Source organism: Eubalaena glacialis, chromosome 16 (assembly GCF_028564815.1).
Source record: "Eubalaena glacialis isolate mEubGla1 chromosome 16, mEubGla1.1.hap2.+ XY, whole genome shotgun sequence".
In the NCBI taxonomy this organism is placed as follows: domain Eukaryota; kingdom Metazoa; phylum Chordata; class Mammalia; order Artiodactyla; family Balaenidae; genus Eubalaena; species Eubalaena glacialis.
In genome coordinates this window covers 69437152-69455853 of record NC_083731.1, presented here as the reverse complement: position 1 = coordinate 69455853, position 18702 = coordinate 69437152, and the positions used below count along the sequence as shown (strand labels likewise).

The window sequence follows — 18702 nt, the reverse complement described above, 5'->3', positions numbered from 1 at the left end:
GGCGTATTGGTAGAGGGTATAAAGAAGAGTCAAGCCAAATTAGTCACAAGAATTTAGTAAAGTATACAAAGTTATATACTGATTTCTTACGACAGAAGCCTTGATTTCTTTTTTTTAATAAATTTAGTTATTTATCTTTGGCTGCGTTGGGTCTTCGTTGCTGTGCGTGGGCGTTCTCCAGTTGCAGCGAGCGGGGGCTACTCTTCGTTGTGGTGTGCGGGCTTCTCATTGCGGTGGCTTCTCTTGTTGCGGAGCACAGGCTCTAGGTGCGCTGGCTTCAGTAGTTGTGGCACGTGGGCTCAGTAGTTGTGGCTCGCGGGCTCTAGAGCACAGGCTCAGTAGTTGTGGCGCACGGGCTTAGTTGCTCCGCGGTATGTGGGATCTTCCTGGATCAGGGCTCAAACCTGTGTCCCCTGCATTGGCAGGCGGATTCCTAACCACTGCACCACCAGGGAAGTCCCAAGCCTTGATTTCTTAACACATGAAAGCGAAAACTTCCTAAGCTAGAACACCTGGATAGACACTTCATATTATAGTTTTTTAAATCTCCCATAGGCTAGGCATATTATATACTTAATGAATAATTGCTGAATGAATAAATGAATGGGTGGACGGAATGAGTGTCTAACAGAAATGCAAAGCAGCATAAATAGACAGCATGGGAGAGGAGAAAAGATTTGAGAACTGGAATCTTGCTGCTCCTCTACCTGGCTGTGTGATCTGAAAGATGAATCTTCTCTGAGCTTCTGGTTCCTGCTGTATAAAGTAGGGCTACATGTACCTATGCCATCAGCCTTCCTTGAGGAACATTATAAGAAACATAAAACTTACGTTTACTACATCCCACAAGTGTCCTCTTCTCCAGGCCTAGGTGAAGATATTGCTCTCAGACCTCAGTTCTCCTGCCCTAAGAAAAGTGGTCTGTCTTATGTAAATAGAGTGAATAATGTAACTGATATGTCCTTTCTTCATTGAGCATCTAGAGAACTCAGAGCTAGATTTTCAGCGTACTTCTAGCAAAACGTTCAGTCCTAACCATGTGTTTGAAATATGAAAGCTCTTGCTTGCTGTCGTCTTATTTCGCCTCAGCTAATTACTCCTTCTCCCTGATCTCATGATTTTATTGGTTTACTTCTTAGGTTTGGTTAGATCTTTGTAACTGGGCTCAGATTGTTTTCGGAACAAGGCTTGATTTTAAAAAAAGAAAGAAAGGAAACAAACAAACAAAAAAACAAAGAAAGAAATGAAGGAAGGAAAGAAGAGAGGAGGGAAGGGGGGAGGGAGAGAGACAGAGAGAAACAGACAGACAAAAAAGGAAGGAAAGGAAGTGAAGGCAAGAAAGTCAGAAAGCCAGTAGCTGTCTCTGAGGGTTATTGTGATGTGTGAGACTGTGTCTCCTTACGCAGTTAAGCCCTCGACAGTTTCTACCTTCCATCAGAGAACCCAATGGACCAGTACATTTTTAGATATAAGGTAAATAATAATACAATAAATCTTTATTGATAATAAAAGGTATTTTAAAGGAATTGAAATAATAACAATATATGTAATTCCACGATTTTTAAATCATGCTCCCTGGAGTTCCCACCGTGCATAGATGACAAGGAGGTGGGATAGTGGAGGTAAGGTGATCTTCAGGGTCTTTTTCAACCAAAGGCTTTCAGAGTTGGTTTTTTTTTTAAATTGAAGTATAGTTGATTTACAATGTTGTATTAGTTTCAGATGTACAGCAAAATGATTCAGTTATACATATATAAATATCCATCCTTTTTCAGATTCTTTTCCATTATAGGTTATTACAAGATACTGAATATAGTTCCCTGTGCTATACAGTAGGTCCTTGTTGTTTATCTATTTTATATATAGTAGTATGTATCTGTTAATCCCAAACTCCTAATTTATCCCTCCCCAGAGTTATTTTTATTTGTTCACTGTTATTTACATGTAAGGTTTCTATTCACAGAGCGTTGCTTAGGAAAACAAAAGTTTGAAACTACTGATACATGTGATAAATGGTATGTGACAGGATAGTGAGTTGGTGGATAATGGATGAGGATTTGCAAATTTGAGCATAATGCATATTTGGCCAACAGGTTTAAGTGCTAAAACTGTTCCCTTTCTTGTGTGGTTGTTCGTTGTCACTGAGAACAAGTACAGCACTGTAAAATGATGTGCAAATATAGAAAAGGAAATCCATTTAAAACAACATCCAGTCACAAATTTTAAATATTTTTAAAAATCAGTAATTTCACGAAAATGCCCCAAATATAATTATACATAGAAGTACCCCTTCTCCCACACTCTCACCCCACTTATCCCTTCCCCATCAGGAAATCCCATAAGCTTTAATGGAGCTCCTATTTGAAACATGGGCGTGTGAATTAGCTAGAGACGAGAATATAATCCATTTTCTGTTGCATTCTCTTTCTACCCACTAGAGGGCAGCAGTAAGGCACAGGAAAAGGGAAAATACTCCATCATTAGCATTAAGTTTCTCAGCCAACACTAGCCTTTCTGAGAACACCTAAAAAGTCCCTCAAATTCCCATATATGAATTATTAGCGTGTCCGATTCCCTTCCTCTTTTCTTAAATATTTATAGAACTTTGATAACTCCCTTTGAAGTTATAAAATTTATCTGTTGGCTTGGCCAAACATATTCATTTGAAGTATGAACGTGAAGATATCTCTTAAAAAGACATTTATATAAAAGTTGTGTTTTAGTTGTATATTTCTGTGTTACAAACTACTCCAAAATGTGATTTTAAACAACCATCATTTTACCATCTCTCAGTTCTGTTGGTATCAGAATTCTGGGCAATTCTGCTTCATGTGATGTTGGCTGAGACTGTGTTCATCCGGGGGCTCAAGTGGGCTGGAATGTCCAAAATGGCCCACTCCGCTGGCTGGCAGTTGATGCTGGCTGTCAGCTGGGGGCACAGCAGGGACTGTTAACCAGAGCATCCAGTTTTCGTACTTCATGTGGCTTCTTCCTGTGGCTTAGACATCTCACAGCACAGCAGTTATGTTCCAAGAGGGAACAGCCCAAGGATGAGCATTCCAAAAGGAGGGAGCATTCCGAAAGGCAGGAAGCAGAAGTGTCCAGCCCCAGACATGGCTTCTCCAGCCTTCTAAATGGTCAAAGCAGTCGCAGGATCAGCCCAGATTCAAGGAGAGGGAAATAAGCTCCATCTCCTGATGCGAGGAGAGAATCAAAGGGAGGAGAAAAATTGGTGCAGACCATCTTTGGAGACCACCACATTGAGGGTTAAGAAAAAGGCTATTTCTTACATTTTGGGAAGATAATTATAAGTCATGATGGATGCAGAGGAATATTTCTTTACTTAACAAATGAGAATTGCTTCTCAGTGTTGTATTTTAAGAAGATACACATCAACCACTCCCTATGTTGTCCCCTCTCTGCAGATCTGTTGCCTAAAGCAATAAAAAATGGCCAGAGGATCAGTATCCGATGAAGAAATGATGGAGCTCAGAGAAGCTTTTGCCAAAGTTGGTAAGTAAACCTGATACCTCAAGTCACACAATTCTCTTCTTTTTTAGTAGCTTTAGGACAGATTCAGTGAATGGTAACATGAGCAAAATAGCAGAAGGGACAAGAATACAATGGTATTGGTTAGAGGAGCTGGGAAACATTTTTGAAAGCTGTTCTTCAAGACAATTACTTCTTTCTCTATCTAAACATGGAATATGGGCCCTTTGTCACCTGTAGCCTTTCCTGGTAATGGCCAACTAAGTCTCGTCTTTCATAGCTTGTCTGCTTTCTTTGGTTTCCTTTGTTTTCCTAGTATTCCATACTTTTTCTTACTCTGTAGCCCCAAACCTGTGATTTATTTTCCCATCTCTTTCTATGAGAGTCTCTTCAGATTCAGCTGCAGAACCTCTGTTTTGAAATGATGACTCTTGGATGTTGGAAGTGATGCTAATGCCCATATCCAATAGCAACAGGCCTCTTGTGAGATTCTGACTTTGCATGGGGTCAGGCCACAACCCCTGAATGACTGCCTCTCCTGCCCGCTCCCCTCCAATCCAGCCTACTCTCACCTTTCTTCATGCTGTGACCCAAATCGCCCCAAACCTTCAGCTCCCCGTTTGCCTTACAGATTCTGATGGCAATGGGTACATCAGCTGCAATGAGCTGAATGATTTGTTCAAGGCTGCCTGCTTGCCTCTGCCTGGGTACAGAGTGAGAGAAATTACAGAAAACCTGATGGCTACAGGTGACCTGGACCAGGATGGGAAGATCAGCTTTGATGAGTTTATCAAGGTGAGTATGACGCAGACTCCAAGGAGATGCATTTGAAATGTGGGAGTTCAATTCGGAAAACGTCCAGAAATACATTCCCACCCTCCTTGCTTCAACATTGCTTATTCTTTCCTTTATGGTTTTCTCAATCACAGATTGGGTTTCTAAAGATAAATTATGTTTTTGCAGGTTTTTCATGGCCTGAAAAGCACAGAGGTTGCCAAGACCTTTAGAAAAGCAATCAATAAGAAGGAAGGGATTTGTGCGATCGGGGGCACTTCAGAGCAATCTAGTGTTGGGACCCAACACTCCTATTCAGGTAGGTGTACCAGTGTGGGGCGGGGAAGCCGAGGTGGAGAGAGTGTTGGGCTGAGCTGAGGGCGGAGGGAGAGAGAACCATGTCAGAAGGATCCACGTCTTCTAGGGTTACAGATTCCAAACTCAGTATTCAAACCTAAGGGGTGCAAAGAAAGACAGATGTTAACATGAGTTTATTGACTACTGCCTATTTTCCTATGTATAAGTGGGCCAGCAGTTCTGGCTCCACATAGGGTCCGATACCAAATAATCGGATCAGCATTTAAAAAGTACATTGAAGGCTGCCAAAATTCCTTTGTAAATCTTCTGGACAAAAAGAGCTACTCAAGCTTCTACCTCCAAAATTCATGCTCCAAAATGCCTGCTGAGCGGTCCAAAAAAATTGTGTTTTCATTGATTTGGAGGAAAGTTGTATATTTATTCTGAAGTCTGCCATCCAGCAGCCTTCGTGGAAACTTCTCCAGAACAGTACAGTAATCCAATAATTCCCAAACTGAGGTCTTCAAAACATTAGTTGATCTTAAAGATCAGCTCATGGTTAAGTTCAATTCTTAATGGCGAAGAAAATTTCATAGCGTTTTACTATGTAAACGTGCATTAGGAATCTTCAAGACAATAATATGCTGTGTGATGTTTCCCAAACTTTTGTGACTTAGGATTCTTCTGAGGGACTCTTTTTTTCAGTGACATGCAATTTGGGAAACACGGTGCTGGGCTGTAAGGCATAACTTGAGGCTTTATGAAAATTTCTAAAATCAACTTCTGGCAGCTTTACTGATAGGAAAGAAATAACGTATCACAAATGATTTCATTTCATCGCAATTTCATTATACAGTTTTCCCCTGCTACCTGAAAGTAGAGTGTTCCTATGAAACCTTTCATAAGCTGAAATGGCGTAAAGCAAAGAAGCAGTTACCTTAGGACATATCTTGCTAACAGGTGCACAGAATAAGTTGAGATGAGACAGATGCTCACAGACACAGCTCAAAACAATGGCCGCTTGATGCTGAGGTGTGGAGTGTAGTTCCCGGGGAAGGAGCTGGGCAGGGCCACTCTCCCTGCTAGGGGTGCCCACCGCCTCTGTAAAACAAACACTGCAAAACAAACACGGAGAGCTATTTTTACTTTTAACCTTTTCTCGTAAAAGCAAAAATCCTCTTCGGATTTCTTTTGGTTAACGGAAACAGGTACCAATGTAGGTCTTTTGTAAAACTGAAGTGGCATACAGTAAGTTTCAAAAAGTGGGGTTACCTGTAATTGTATAAAGAAGCTCAGAGATATTGCAGAGATTGCCTGTGATCATCCCACATTTAAATCAGCAGAGCTAGAGCTAAGCATTAAACCACATTCACATTTAAATTGTATATAAATATAAATAAACATTTAATTATTTATATATATTTACATGTATAAAATACAGATATGTATATATTTACTTCTTTTTTTTAATATATGTCTTTATTTTTTTAATATTTATTTATTTGGTTGTGCCGGGTCTTAGTTGCGGCAGGTGGGCTCCTTAGTTGCGGCACGTGGGCTCCTTAGTTGTGGCATGCATGTGGGATCTAGTTCCCTGACCAGGTATCGAACCTGGGCCCCCTGCATTGGGAGCACAGAGTCTTAACCACTGTGCCACCAGGGAAGTCCCTATATATTTACTTCTAAATATAATATATTTGCATATATGTAGCTTCTAAATCTGCTTGCTATATATATGTTTTATGATTGGAGTGAACAGAGATTCTGTGCCTATTTCCCAAATCATGTGAGATTTTTAAATGTCAATAAATGTGAGATGATAGGATAATGGACAAGATCAGCCTCACAATGTCTCTCCTGGGCACAAGAATCTAAGATCCATGTGTATAATTTTGTTTGTATCAGATTTTCACTTTGCAAATAAGTCATTTTAATCATTTACTTGCAGAGGAAGAGAAGTATGCCTTTGTCAACTGGATAAACAAAGCCCTGGAAAATGACCCCGATTGTCGGCATGTCATCCCAATGAATCCAAACACCAATGATCTCTTCAGTGCTGTTGGAGATGGCATTGTCCTTTGGTAAATAACACTACCTTCTTGGCTTCTGAAGGTTTCCCTAGAATTTTCTGGAATACCAACAATTCACTGCGTTTATCTTTAGGCTCACTTCCTTTGGTACTCAGCTGGATCTGAAATGCTTTTCCAGACTTTCAGGTGGCAGGTTCAGGAGAGCAAACTGATTTCAAAAGCAGCTTATAATGAGAAATGTAAAACTACCATCACTTGGGTGGAGGAGAGGGATGCACAGTACAGCGACAAACATGAACATAGAGATATAGTAACACAAGGTCAAAATCAATTATTTTTGGAATATACGCCATTTTGCTTCATCTGAGCATGGCCCGCTGTGAGAGTACATAGAACTGAATGATAATAGCAGCATGATAATTGAAGCATCCAATGCAAATCCTCAAGCAAAAGAACTATTATGTTGAGCTATTATTATGAACTAAATATATGTTGTGTGGAAAAAAAAAAAGAAGAACTATTGAGTGGTGCACAAATGCTGCAGGCGCCTGGAAAAGGAGGGATGTATTCTATGCACGGGAGCCCTCTCAGCACGGTTGGGCAATTCAGGATGGTGCCTTTGAAAATGCCTCTGTGACTCTTGCTTTGGCAGCCTCTTCTGTCATTGTAAGATGTGGCGTGAATGAGGAGGCTTGAAAGGCCCAATCTCAGGTGGGCTCGGGAATTGAAGGGAAAGATGTGTGGGCAAGACTTTGAGCTTCCTACCCCTCCCCTGCTCTGACCAGAGCAATTCCACTTTCAGTATTTTGTTTATCAGAGCTCACCATGAGATTTCATTTTTAAAAAGTTCAACGGCTGAAAAAAGACATCAGAAACCTAGCCTGCATGTTCAGGTCCTGACTCTTTAGGTCCTGACTCTTTAAGACCACCCCCTGGTCTTCCTTCAGTCTCTTTCTAGTTGTACCTCCCAAGACCCCCATGACTCAGGCACCCAGCCCAGGGTACGAGTGAAGGGTTGTATGAATGATTGGATGCCTCAGCAGCCATACTCACTCTTCCCCATACACGCCCTGCTTACAACTTGCAACTCTGGCTTTGCCTTTTATTTTCCTTTTTAAGAATGTCCTTCCCCACCCTCTCCTCCTACACAAATCCATTTACTGTAAAATTTTCTGGTTCTTCCAACTCTTACTGATCTCTCCCTTCACTGAATTCTTAAAGCACATATTGTTTGTAGGACTTTGGGAGCCATTATCATGTTCTGCTTTGGACTGTTATGTAAATTTTCATATCCATATATTTTGTCTCTGTAATTTGACTCTAAGCTTTTCAAGGGCAAGGATATCGTATACTTTTTTAAGCCACCCCTCTCTCCTACTGTTTCCCAGAGCTTCTAGTTCACTAGAGTTTCATATATTTCAAATAATGATTTAGGGGTTTGTTTGGCCTAAATTGCAGTAAAGTGCCTTTTATTTCAATATATGTACACACATACACACACACAGAGAGCAAAGTTGTGGAAATACATCTTTATTTAAGCATCTATATGCTTAAAAATTGTTAGAAAAAAAGTTAATGTTGATTTCTCTTATTAAAAAAAGAAATAGTCACATTCAAGTTTATTATTCTTTGATTTTGTTGTTGTTCCTTTGGATTTTTTTCCCAACTTCCTTTCTTTAAATAAGATGGAAGTGACCTAAGGAAATTTATTTTTAATGACCCATTGGAGGTTAAACCAAAGCTAAGTGGGTAAAATAAGTTTTTCATAAATAATAGCTGCTTATTTTGGATGTCTGACCAATGTGTTAGATACTTAAGTGGGAGACATTTCTAAAGTACTGATAACGATAATGCCTACAGGAGAACGTAAAACATTTTATTATATGATCAGTTGAAGGTATAGAGTTTGACCAGCTGTCAAATAGAAATGTAGACATTATATAAGCTCAAAAGTGTATAGATAATCTTTTATATAGTGGAGCAATTTTCATGGCTGAGAAAGTGAAGTACTCATAGAGAATTTGCCTTGGCTATCCACCCACAATTTCCTAATGTGCTAAGGGAACCAGAATAATCTTCCAGCTTTTTAGGTGAGTGAATGAAGTAGGATTCTTATTTCCTGCCTCAATATACTGTATGACTTCAAGGAAAATTAACCTTTCCCACAGATAGTTTGAATCTAGTCGAAATTGCAAAAGTGATTTTATATCTGAACACTGGGTAGCACCAATGATGTTGCTGTCCTGTTTGCTTATGGCATTGCTAGAATTTAAATTCAGTGTCACTGGGCTCTTTTATTTAGAAGCCTGCTTTCTTTAATTGTTTCTCTTTCAGTAAAATGATCAACCTATCAGTGCCGGACACAATTGATGAAAGAGCAATCAACAAAAAGAAACTCACCCCTTTCACCATTCAGGTGTGTCTTCCCTGTGTTACCTTAATGTAGGATTGTGCTTTGAAGAAATGAGTCGCTGTGACTGCTGAGCCGGCCTTTTTCAGGTGCTCAGACATTATTTCCAAAGCCCAGGCTTTGGGCTGGTGATCTGTCATGACTAGTAGGGAGAGGGGGACACATTTCTATTTTGTCTTGTATTAATATAGTGGGGGGAGAGTGAGGGAAGTTAGTGAGTATTAGTAGTTGGGATAGACTTTGTTTGTTTTGGCCACGTATGAATAAAATTCACATTGGCTAAAATTTAACTCAAACTTTCCCTGGCAATTTATCTTGGAGCTGATGCCGACTACACAATATTTTATCTGAAAAGATCAGCCTTTCTAAGAAGTGAGGGGGTAAAAAACGGGAAGTGCTCTGGCAGCCTTCACGGTGGTATTGGCCACAGACACCAATGTGATAACTATAACTTGCTTTTATGCCTTCAGTTTGTTGATTAACTGGAACAGTGACCGGTGGTAAGTAAGCTGCATTTCTGTCTTATGTTCCAGCATTTTCACATTATTGTAATCTTCTTGCTCAGAAACCACATCTCACTTCTTAAATCATGAGCAATATATTATGTCCTGTTTGGATTTAAGCAACCCTGTGTTCTTCAAAAATGGAAGCCGTGATCAAAGCAAGAACTGTGATTAAATGTACATGAAGGCACTTAACGTCATATTTAATCTTGATGTTAAGTTTTAGTCTTGGCCGTAAGTGGACATGATATTTTTTACTTGTCATTTTGAGCTCTACATTAGGGTAAAAACCCAGTTTTCTTCTGATAGTCCCCTTCCCAATTCACTGATGGCCTACGTTTTTTAAATTTATCATAAGAACAAGTTCTGTACATCTTTGACTCTGATATCTCCTTCTTTGTGGACTCAAAAATAATAGTACAGTTGACCCTTGAACCATGGGGGGAAGGGGGTGTGTCAGCCCTCCGCTCGGTCCAAAATCCAAATATAATTTACAGTCTGCCCTTCCTGTACTTGGTTCCTCCATAACCACGGTTCTGCGTCCATGGTGTCAACCAACCGTGGATCATGTAGTACTGTAGTATTTACTATCGAAAAAACCCTACATATAAGTGGATCCGGCAGTTCAAACCCGTGCTGTTCAAGGGTCAACTGTAGAAAGACCCTGGACTGATAATTTCACTGACCCTATTCCAACTGTATATGAGTTACCTTACATACATTGTTGTTAGTTATAAGAACAAATGATCTGTATGTATGTGGATATGCGTGTGTGTGTTTGTGTATGTGTGTGTGTACTCAAGGTCCCTAGATATTATAGATACTCAATAAATTGTCCTAGTAAAAACCCCTCTGTCTTTTCCAAGAATTTCATTTGAATCTTTTTCATTCCTTCAATATCCAATCTGAATGTCAAAAAGATATTTTGTTACTCTCTTTCATGACCTTGATTTACATTAACAACTGGGTTATTGACAATAGCCAGTGACAAGACAGTGACTGCCCTCAAATGTGCCCCTTCATTGCTGGCTGATGGAGATGCTGAGAGTGGAGGCTCCATCACAGAGCAGTATGGAAAAAGAAGACTCGTTAGTTTCATCCTGACCAGGATGAGCCTTCAACTCAGGGCTCTGGCTTGATGGACTAAGCACTGCCTGAGCCCAGTGTCTGGGTTACTGGATTTTACTCCAGTAAAATCCAGGTGTTACTCCCTGCTTTTTTCCAATGTTAAAAATCTAGTGAAGACAATGCCTCTAGACCTATGAACTTTCTAGAAGCAAAACGTTGCTGCTGCCGATCAAGAATGATCATTTGGCATCTGCAAAGTCAAAAACAAAACTTGCATACTTTTTCTCCTTCAGGAGAATCTGAACCTGGCTCTGAACTCTGCCTCAGCCATCGGCTGCCACGTGGTTAATATCGGGGCTGAGGACTTAAAGGAGGGGAAGCCTTACCTGGTCCTGGGACTGCTGTGGCAGGTCATCAAGATTGGGTTATTTGCCGACATCGAACTCAGCAGAAACGAAGGTACCAGCAAAGCCTCCAACGTTAATAATGGCATGACTTTTTGTTAGTGCATGTGTTGGGGGCTGTGAGAGGAAGACGTCAGGAGTTGTCAAACTCAGAATCCTCAGTTTTTGAAACTACCGTTATATCCAATCCATTGTATTAATGTAACACATTCTATCCACACTGCCCAGACTTTTTAAAACAACAGAGCAAAAGCTTTTTTAAGACCACAGACTACTAATAATGCTTGTTTAGAACCTGTAGCTCAGTCTAGCTGTCTGGGACCCCAACCTCAAGAGCGTTTCTGGGTTCACTTTGCCTTTAGACACTTTGTAACAAATTAGGCTATTTTAAATTTGGATTTTACAAAGTGATTCACATTTATATACTGCAGTGATAGCACCCGAGTAGAAACTCAGTCTCTTTCTTACCAACATTATAGGAAATTACATTTAGAGTTTCAGAGTTCTCAGCTAAATATTGTAGCTGTCAGTCTTATTCCATCAGCTGTCAGCGTCCTAAGCATTTAAACAATTCAGCCTGTCCTTTAGACAGTAATAGGAGACCTTGATAAATATCATACAAAACACACTGCTACCTTTCATTTTTCCTGTACAGATCCTACTAATATGAAATCTGTAGCCAAATTCTAACCTTTTTTTAATATATATTTATATTTTATTTACATGTCCAAATCAAAGTAACCAGTGAAGAATCCTGGGGTACCATTTGAAAACAAGTATATTAAACAGAATATAAAGAAGAAAAAAGCAAATAAGGAACTCAGAACACATTAGAAAGAATATTGATTTGCAAATAATGACCTCAGCTAAATTTAAACCTTCTAGCTGAGCAAAAATGACTTAATTCATCTGGGAAACAGAGGAAAGAGTTAATTACACTTTTTGAGATGCTATAATTATGCAGGTAAGCATTTGAAATATAAAACACCTATGGGAATAAACAAGAGGACATTGTCATTATTACAAAATAGATTTCTTAAAAGCAGAAATGTCATATCATATCAAACGTGCTCTGACAGACCCAGCAGAGTATTCTGAGTCAATAGTCTTGGTTATTTCCATGGCTCTGTTCCTGTATTCTTAGGCATAGCACTGATATTCATTGGTGCCTGTCTTCTCCACCCGAAAAATGGGGATAATAAATAGGTTTACAATGCCTTACACCTCTTTTTAGGGAATAATAATAAAGTGTTTATTCCATGGGAAAGGCTATATGTCCCTCTATCCCAGAGAGATAACGTGGTATCTTTGACTTCCCAGCAGGGCTCAGTTTAATTTGTAAATAACCCCCCCAAATATCCCCTGCATTTATTTTTCTTCGGTTTTTGCGCTTCTTCAGCACTGGCCGCTCTTTTGAGAGAAGGGGAGAGTCTGGAGGATTTGATGAAACTCTCCCCTGAGGAGCTCCTGCTGAGATGGGCTAATTACCACCTGGAAAATTCAGGCTGCAACAAAATCAGCAACTTCAGCAGTGACATCAAGGTAGGAGGAGTGTACTTTGTACACGACTAACCACAAGGGTGAAGGGAATTTGGGCATTAACAGAGACGAGACAAAGATAAAGACAAAGGGCTTCATCTCTTCGGAAGTTCTGGTGTTAGTTAGAGTGGCCGGCGCTGTTTTGGAGCCCATGCTGTTCTCGAGTCCATTTGCAGCTCCAGCTCAGGGCCACGTACAGACCTGCCCAAGGCCCTAGCAACCGCACCGCATCAAACGAGATGGGTGTCCCCTGGAGTTTCAACATCAGAACGTAGAGGGATGAGGGTGAGATAGAGGAAGAGCAAGAGGTAAGACTGATTTTTAGGTAAAGAGAGTCTGTGTAGGATTCTAATGTCTTTCTGATTTTATCAACGGGAGCATCAGATGGGGATTCCTTTTAAAAAAATTAAACCAGGATTACTCTTCTAATTATCCTAATCATAGCAAACAGTATGTACTGCATGCCAGGCACTGTTCTAACTGCTTTATGCATGTATTGACTCATTTAATCCTCACAACAAATCTTTGAGATAAGGATTATTATTTGCTCATTTTGCAGATAAGGAAACCGAGGTAAAGAGAATATAAGTAACTTGTTCGAGTTCACATAGCTGGGGGAATGGGGTCAGGACTCAAACTGAGCAGTTGACCTCCATGGTACTTGACCACCATACATACTGCTCCTCTAAAACAATTCATAAATTTCTTGAAAGCTTATTATTTGTAGAAACCAGAGTGATGTTTAAAAGATAATGATTCTGGAAACCATCTGCAATGAGAATTAACCCCAGAAAATGTAGAAGACACAGTTAGTCCTACAACAGCGATCCAAAGGGGGAAAGGCTGAGGGAAGCATGCACTGTAGTTTTCAAGTCTGTGAAAAGTTCCATGCCAAGATGAAAGGAGCAGCTTGTTAACATTGATAACAGATGGACCGACACAGAAAGAGCTTAAGGAGCGGGAAGGAATGTCAGTCCCAGTAGGAAATGGTATGAGATGCTGGAATGCAACATGAGAAAAACATTTCAGTCTCCACTTTCTCAAAAGTTACAGACATTTTCTCCAAAGAGGAAGAGTCAGAGGAAAGGTCACATGACTCACCAAGTCAACCCAGGCTTGTAATTCTTGAGTGACAACTTCCCCCTGCTGTGGACTTAATGGCTTTTAGAACTCAAGGTCTGCCAGGCACAGTACCAATTAGAGTGAAGCTTCTAGATGGAAAGTCCCCCGTTCCTTAGGACATAAGCTAATAATGCCAAATTTATTTTTTCTAACTACACAACTTTCATTGCTTATTAACATTGTTCTTGCACCACCAGCCAAACTGGGATTAAACAGGAATTGGACAACATTATCTCCCTTTGTGCTCAACACTTAGGCTCTGCAATTATTTCAGCCAAAATTCTCAAACTTTTCAGATAAAATTAGGATGCTTGGTTGGAGCCATAAATTTACCTGATTTCCTATGACTGAAAGGCTGTGTTCTTTAGAATATGAGATAGGAACTGGCAGGCTGAGCACTTATACAGTGGTTGTGCCTGTTCTCCGGGAGTAGCTGCCTCACCACCAACGCCAGTGCTGTGACATGTAAGGCTGAGCACGTGGCAACTTTGGGAGGTGTCCTTAAATCACACAAAGTCAGCAAAGGAGGGGAGAACCCCCAAAGTACAATGAATGAGACAAGTTTCTTAGGGTCTGGTGAAATGAGGTGACTCTTAACAAAGCTAAACAGATGTGACACATGATGTGCAGATTTTATTCATGCCTAACCCTGCATGGAACTTTCACTGGCTTCGAAATACCTACAGCAAAAAGTAAGAGAAAGGAGAAGGTAGAGAGAAGAGGTGAAAATCAGTTTCCCAGGTGCAGCATCCATGGCCGGTGCTCTCTCTTCTCATCTTTCTAATGTCACAAGAGGTGAGCATACCTCTGCTATCCCTGGGCTCTACCCAGTTTTTAAAAACAAACAGAGCGACAGCTGATTTTTCAGTCTTCAAGAGAAATTAAGATGTCTTTAAATGATTTAAATAAATTACCTGAAAATCTGTATGCTTTCATTGAATGAGAATAAACTTATAATTTTAAGACTATGATTCAGAAAATTTTTTGTCAATAAGCCTATTTCCAGAATCTAAGAAAACATGAGAATTCAATATCCATAGCTACTCTGCAATAGCTAAACTAAACCACTTTTTCTAGCTTCTTGATAAATAGTAAATGCACTTACCTTAATATTGCTCCCTTTACATAAAGACTGCTTGTGAATGCTTCAATATTCTGTCTTCGAAATCTTTTTCTTTTGCTGATTGTCCATTTAAATGTGTTTTTAAACTCTGCCTTAAACTTCTGCTTCCTTTTTCTGTCACTTTTTTTTTTTTTAATTAAACCTTAGCTGGCTGACTTCTACAGCAATATAAAGGTATATATATTTTCCTGTATACAATTTAATACATGTAAACAATTATTTTTCTTCCCTAATATCAATAGAATAGCATTTGCCTTTTATGTATGTCCTGTATTTTTAACTGTTATACTCCTTTTAAAAAGAAAGGCAAATATAATATATAAAGAGACAAATAGAAAATTCAAATTAGTGAATGTTCCCAGCTTTATTAATTAAGTTGCATTGTTGAATGATAGTTGGATGAGAAATGAAATATGTTTGCTTTTGGGAAATTATTGTCGTGCTAAGTATGTAATTAGCTGTGCCATTTTGAAATTGTAATTTCCTCATTTCTCACAGGACTCAAAAGCTTATTACCACCTGCTTGAACAGGTGGCTCCAAAAGGAGATGAAGAAGGTATTCCTGCTGTTGTTATTGACATGTCAGGACTGAGGGTAAGGCCATGCCCCAAGTCGTGTTAGATGTGATGATTCCTCTGCATTGGCTGTTCCATTGCCCTGTGTGATGCTGGCTCCAGAGTTCCATGAGTGGACATCTCTGCTTAGAGCCATGTTAAATTGTTAAAAACTGTTAACAGTTTCGGGTTGTAACTGTGGAAAATTGAATCTGGAACTAAAATTAAGGAAAGAGAGGAATGATAATGAAATGCCATACACCATCGGAGGCACTTCTGCATGTTCCCATCATTTAATAGGCCCTACAACACCAAGAAGGATTATTTTTTCCATTTTTAGGTACCTGAATATTATTTCTAGAAATAGACAGGATATTTACACAAATAAATAAATTCCCACTATCACAGTGAAAAACAAAATGAGATTCAGAAGAGTTCATTAATATGTCCAAGATCATATGACAGATTATTGGAAGTCATGTGATCCGAGACTGGGGCTCTTTTCCTCTCTTAATAATAATAAGAGGAAACCCCACTTGCTAGGTTCTTCCTATGTGCCAGGTATTATGCTGGGCATGTTGCTTACACTGCCCCTAATCCTTGCAAACATCACTAAAGTAAGTGCTAATAACTCTGTTGTATAATTGAGAAAACTGAAGGTCAGAAAAGTTAATAATCACCTCATGGCCACAGAGCCAGTATGTGGCATAGCAAGGATTTAAGCCCAGGATGGCTCCAAAATCCACTCAGCCACAGCCCTGCCTCACTACACCATTGAGGGTAACGGGAGAAAGGGCTGGACAAGATCGTCTAAGTTTTTAGAGGTGTCTGGTATGAGGACTCATTGAAAACAAAGTGGACAACCTGGAAGAAATGGACAAATTCTTAGAAAGGTATAACCTTCCAAGACTGAACCAGGAAGAAACAGAAAATATGAACAGACCAATCACAAGTAATGAAATTGAAACTGTGATTAAAAATCTTCCAACAAACAAAAGTCCAGGACCAGATGGCTTCACAGGTGAATTCTATCAAACATTGAGAGAAGAGCTAACACCCATCCTTTTCAAACTCTTCCAAAAAAATGCAGAGGAAGGAACACTCCCAAACTCATTCTATGAGGCCACCATCACCCTGATACCAAAACCAGACAAAGATACTACAAAAAAAGACAATTACAGACCAATATCACTAATGAATATAGATGCAAAAATCCTCAACAAAATACTAGCAAACAGAATCCAACAACACATTAAAAGGATCATACACCATGATCAAGTGGGATTTATCCCAGGGATGCAAGGATTCTTCAATATACGCAAATCAATCAATGTGATACACCATATTAACAAATTGAAGAATAAAAACCATATGATCATCTCAATAGATGCAGAAAAAGCTTTTGACAAAATTCAACACCCATTTATGATAAAAACTCTCCAGAAAGTGGGCACAGAGGGAACCTATTTCAACATAATAAAGGCCATATACGACAAACCCACAGCAAACATCATTCTCAATGGTGAAAAACTGAAAGCATTTCCTCTAAGATCAGGAATGAGACAAGGATGTCCACTCTCACCACTATTATTCAACATAGTTTTGGAAGTCCTAGCCACAGCAATCAGAGAAGAAAAAGAAATAAAAGGAATACAAATTGGAAAAGAAGAAGTAAAATTGTCACTGTTTGCAGATGACATGATACTATGCATAGAGAATCCTAAAAATGCCACCAGAAAACTAGAGTTAACCAATGAATTTGGTAAAGTTGCAGGATACAAAATTAATGCACAGAAATCTCTTGCATTCCTATACACTAATGATGAAAAATCTGAAAGAGAAATTATGGAAACACTCCCATTTACCACTGCAACAAAAAGAATAAAATACCTAGGAACAAACCTACCTAGGGAGACAAAAGACCTGTATGCAGAAAACTATAAGACACTGATGAAAGAAATTAAAGATGATACCAACAGATGGAGAGATATACCATGTTCTTGGATTGGAAGAATCTATATTGTGAAAATGACTATACTACCCAAAGCAATCTACAGATTCAATGCAATCCCTATCAAATTACCAATGGCATTTTTAACGGAACTAGAACAAATCATCTTAAAATTTGTATGGAGACACAAAACACCCCGAATAGCCAAAGCAGTCTTGAGGGAAAAAAATGGAGCTGGAGGAATCAGACTCCCTGACTTCAGACTATACTACAAAGCTACAGTAATCAAGACAATATGGTACTGGCACAAAAACAGAAACATAGATCAATGGAACAAGATAGAAAGCCCAGAGATAAACCCAGGCACCTATGGTCAACTAATCTATGACAAAGGAGGCAAAGATATACAATGGAGAAAAGACAGTCTCTTCAATAAGTGGTGCTGGGAAAACTGGACAGCTACATGTAAAAGAATGAAATTAGAACACTCCCTAACACCAGACACAAAAATAAACTCAAAATGGATTCGAGACCAAAATGTAAGACCAGACACTATAAAACTCTTAGAGGAAAACATAGGAAGAACACTCTTTGACATAAATCACAGCAAGATCTTTTTTGATCCACCTCCTAGAGTCATGGAAATAAAAACAAAAATCAACAAATGGAACCTAATGAAACTTCAAAGCTTTTGCACAGCAAAGGAAACCATAAACAAGACGAAAAGACAACTCTCAGAATGGGAGAAAATATTTGCAAACGAATCAACGGACAAAGGATTAATCTCCAAAATATATAAACAGCTCATGCAGCTCAATATTAAAGAAACAAACAACCCAATCCAAAAATGGGCAGAAGACCTAAATAGACATTTCTCCAAAGAAGACATACAGATGGCCAAGAAGCACATGAAAAGATGCTCAACATCACTAATGATTAGAGAAATGCAAATCAAAACTACAATGAGGTATCACCTCACACCAGTTAGAATGGGCATCATCAGAAAAGCTACAAACAACAAATGCTGGCGAGGGTGTGGAGAAAGGGGAACCCTCCTGCACTGTTGGTGGGAATGTAAATTGATACAGCCACTATGGAGAACAGTATGGAGGTTCCTTAAAAAACTAAAAATAGAGTTACCATATGATCCAGCAATCTCACTACTGGGCATATACCCAGAGAAAACCATAATTCAAAAAGACACACGCACCCCAATGTTCACTGCAGCACTATTTACAATAGCCAGGTCATGGAAGCAACCTAAATGTCCATCGACAGACGAATGGATAAAGAAGTTGTGGTACATATATGCAATGGAATAGTACTCAGCCATAAAAAGGAACGAAATTGAGTCATTTGTTGAGGCATGGATGGATCTAGAGACTGTCATACAGAGTGAAGTAAGTCAGAAAGAGAAAAACAAATATCATATATTAAC

At 39.3% G+C, this 18702-nt stretch overlaps 1 protein-coding gene across 1 annotated transcript in view; it reads left to right on the top strand.

Annotated features, from left to right (window-relative positions):
* LCP1 (lymphocyte cytosolic protein 1) overlaps positions 1-18702 on the top strand; it is a 54703-nt gene that overhangs the window by 15492 nt on the left and 20509 nt on the right. Inside the window, exons 2-9 of the mRNA XM_061171254.1 lie at positions 3426-3513; positions 4121-4284; positions 4453-4582; positions 6509-6641; positions 8925-9006; positions 10865-11030; positions 12375-12517; positions 15258-15353. Coding sequence (XP_061027237.1) covers positions 3450-3513; positions 4121-4284; positions 4453-4582; positions 6509-6641; positions 8925-9006; positions 10865-11030; positions 12375-12517; positions 15258-15353 — 978 coding nt within the window. The 5' untranslated portion in view covers positions 3426-3449. The remainder of the gene's footprint in view (positions 1-3425; positions 3514-4120; positions 4285-4452; positions 4583-6508; positions 6642-8924; positions 9007-10864; positions 11031-12374; positions 12518-15257; positions 15354-18702) is intronic.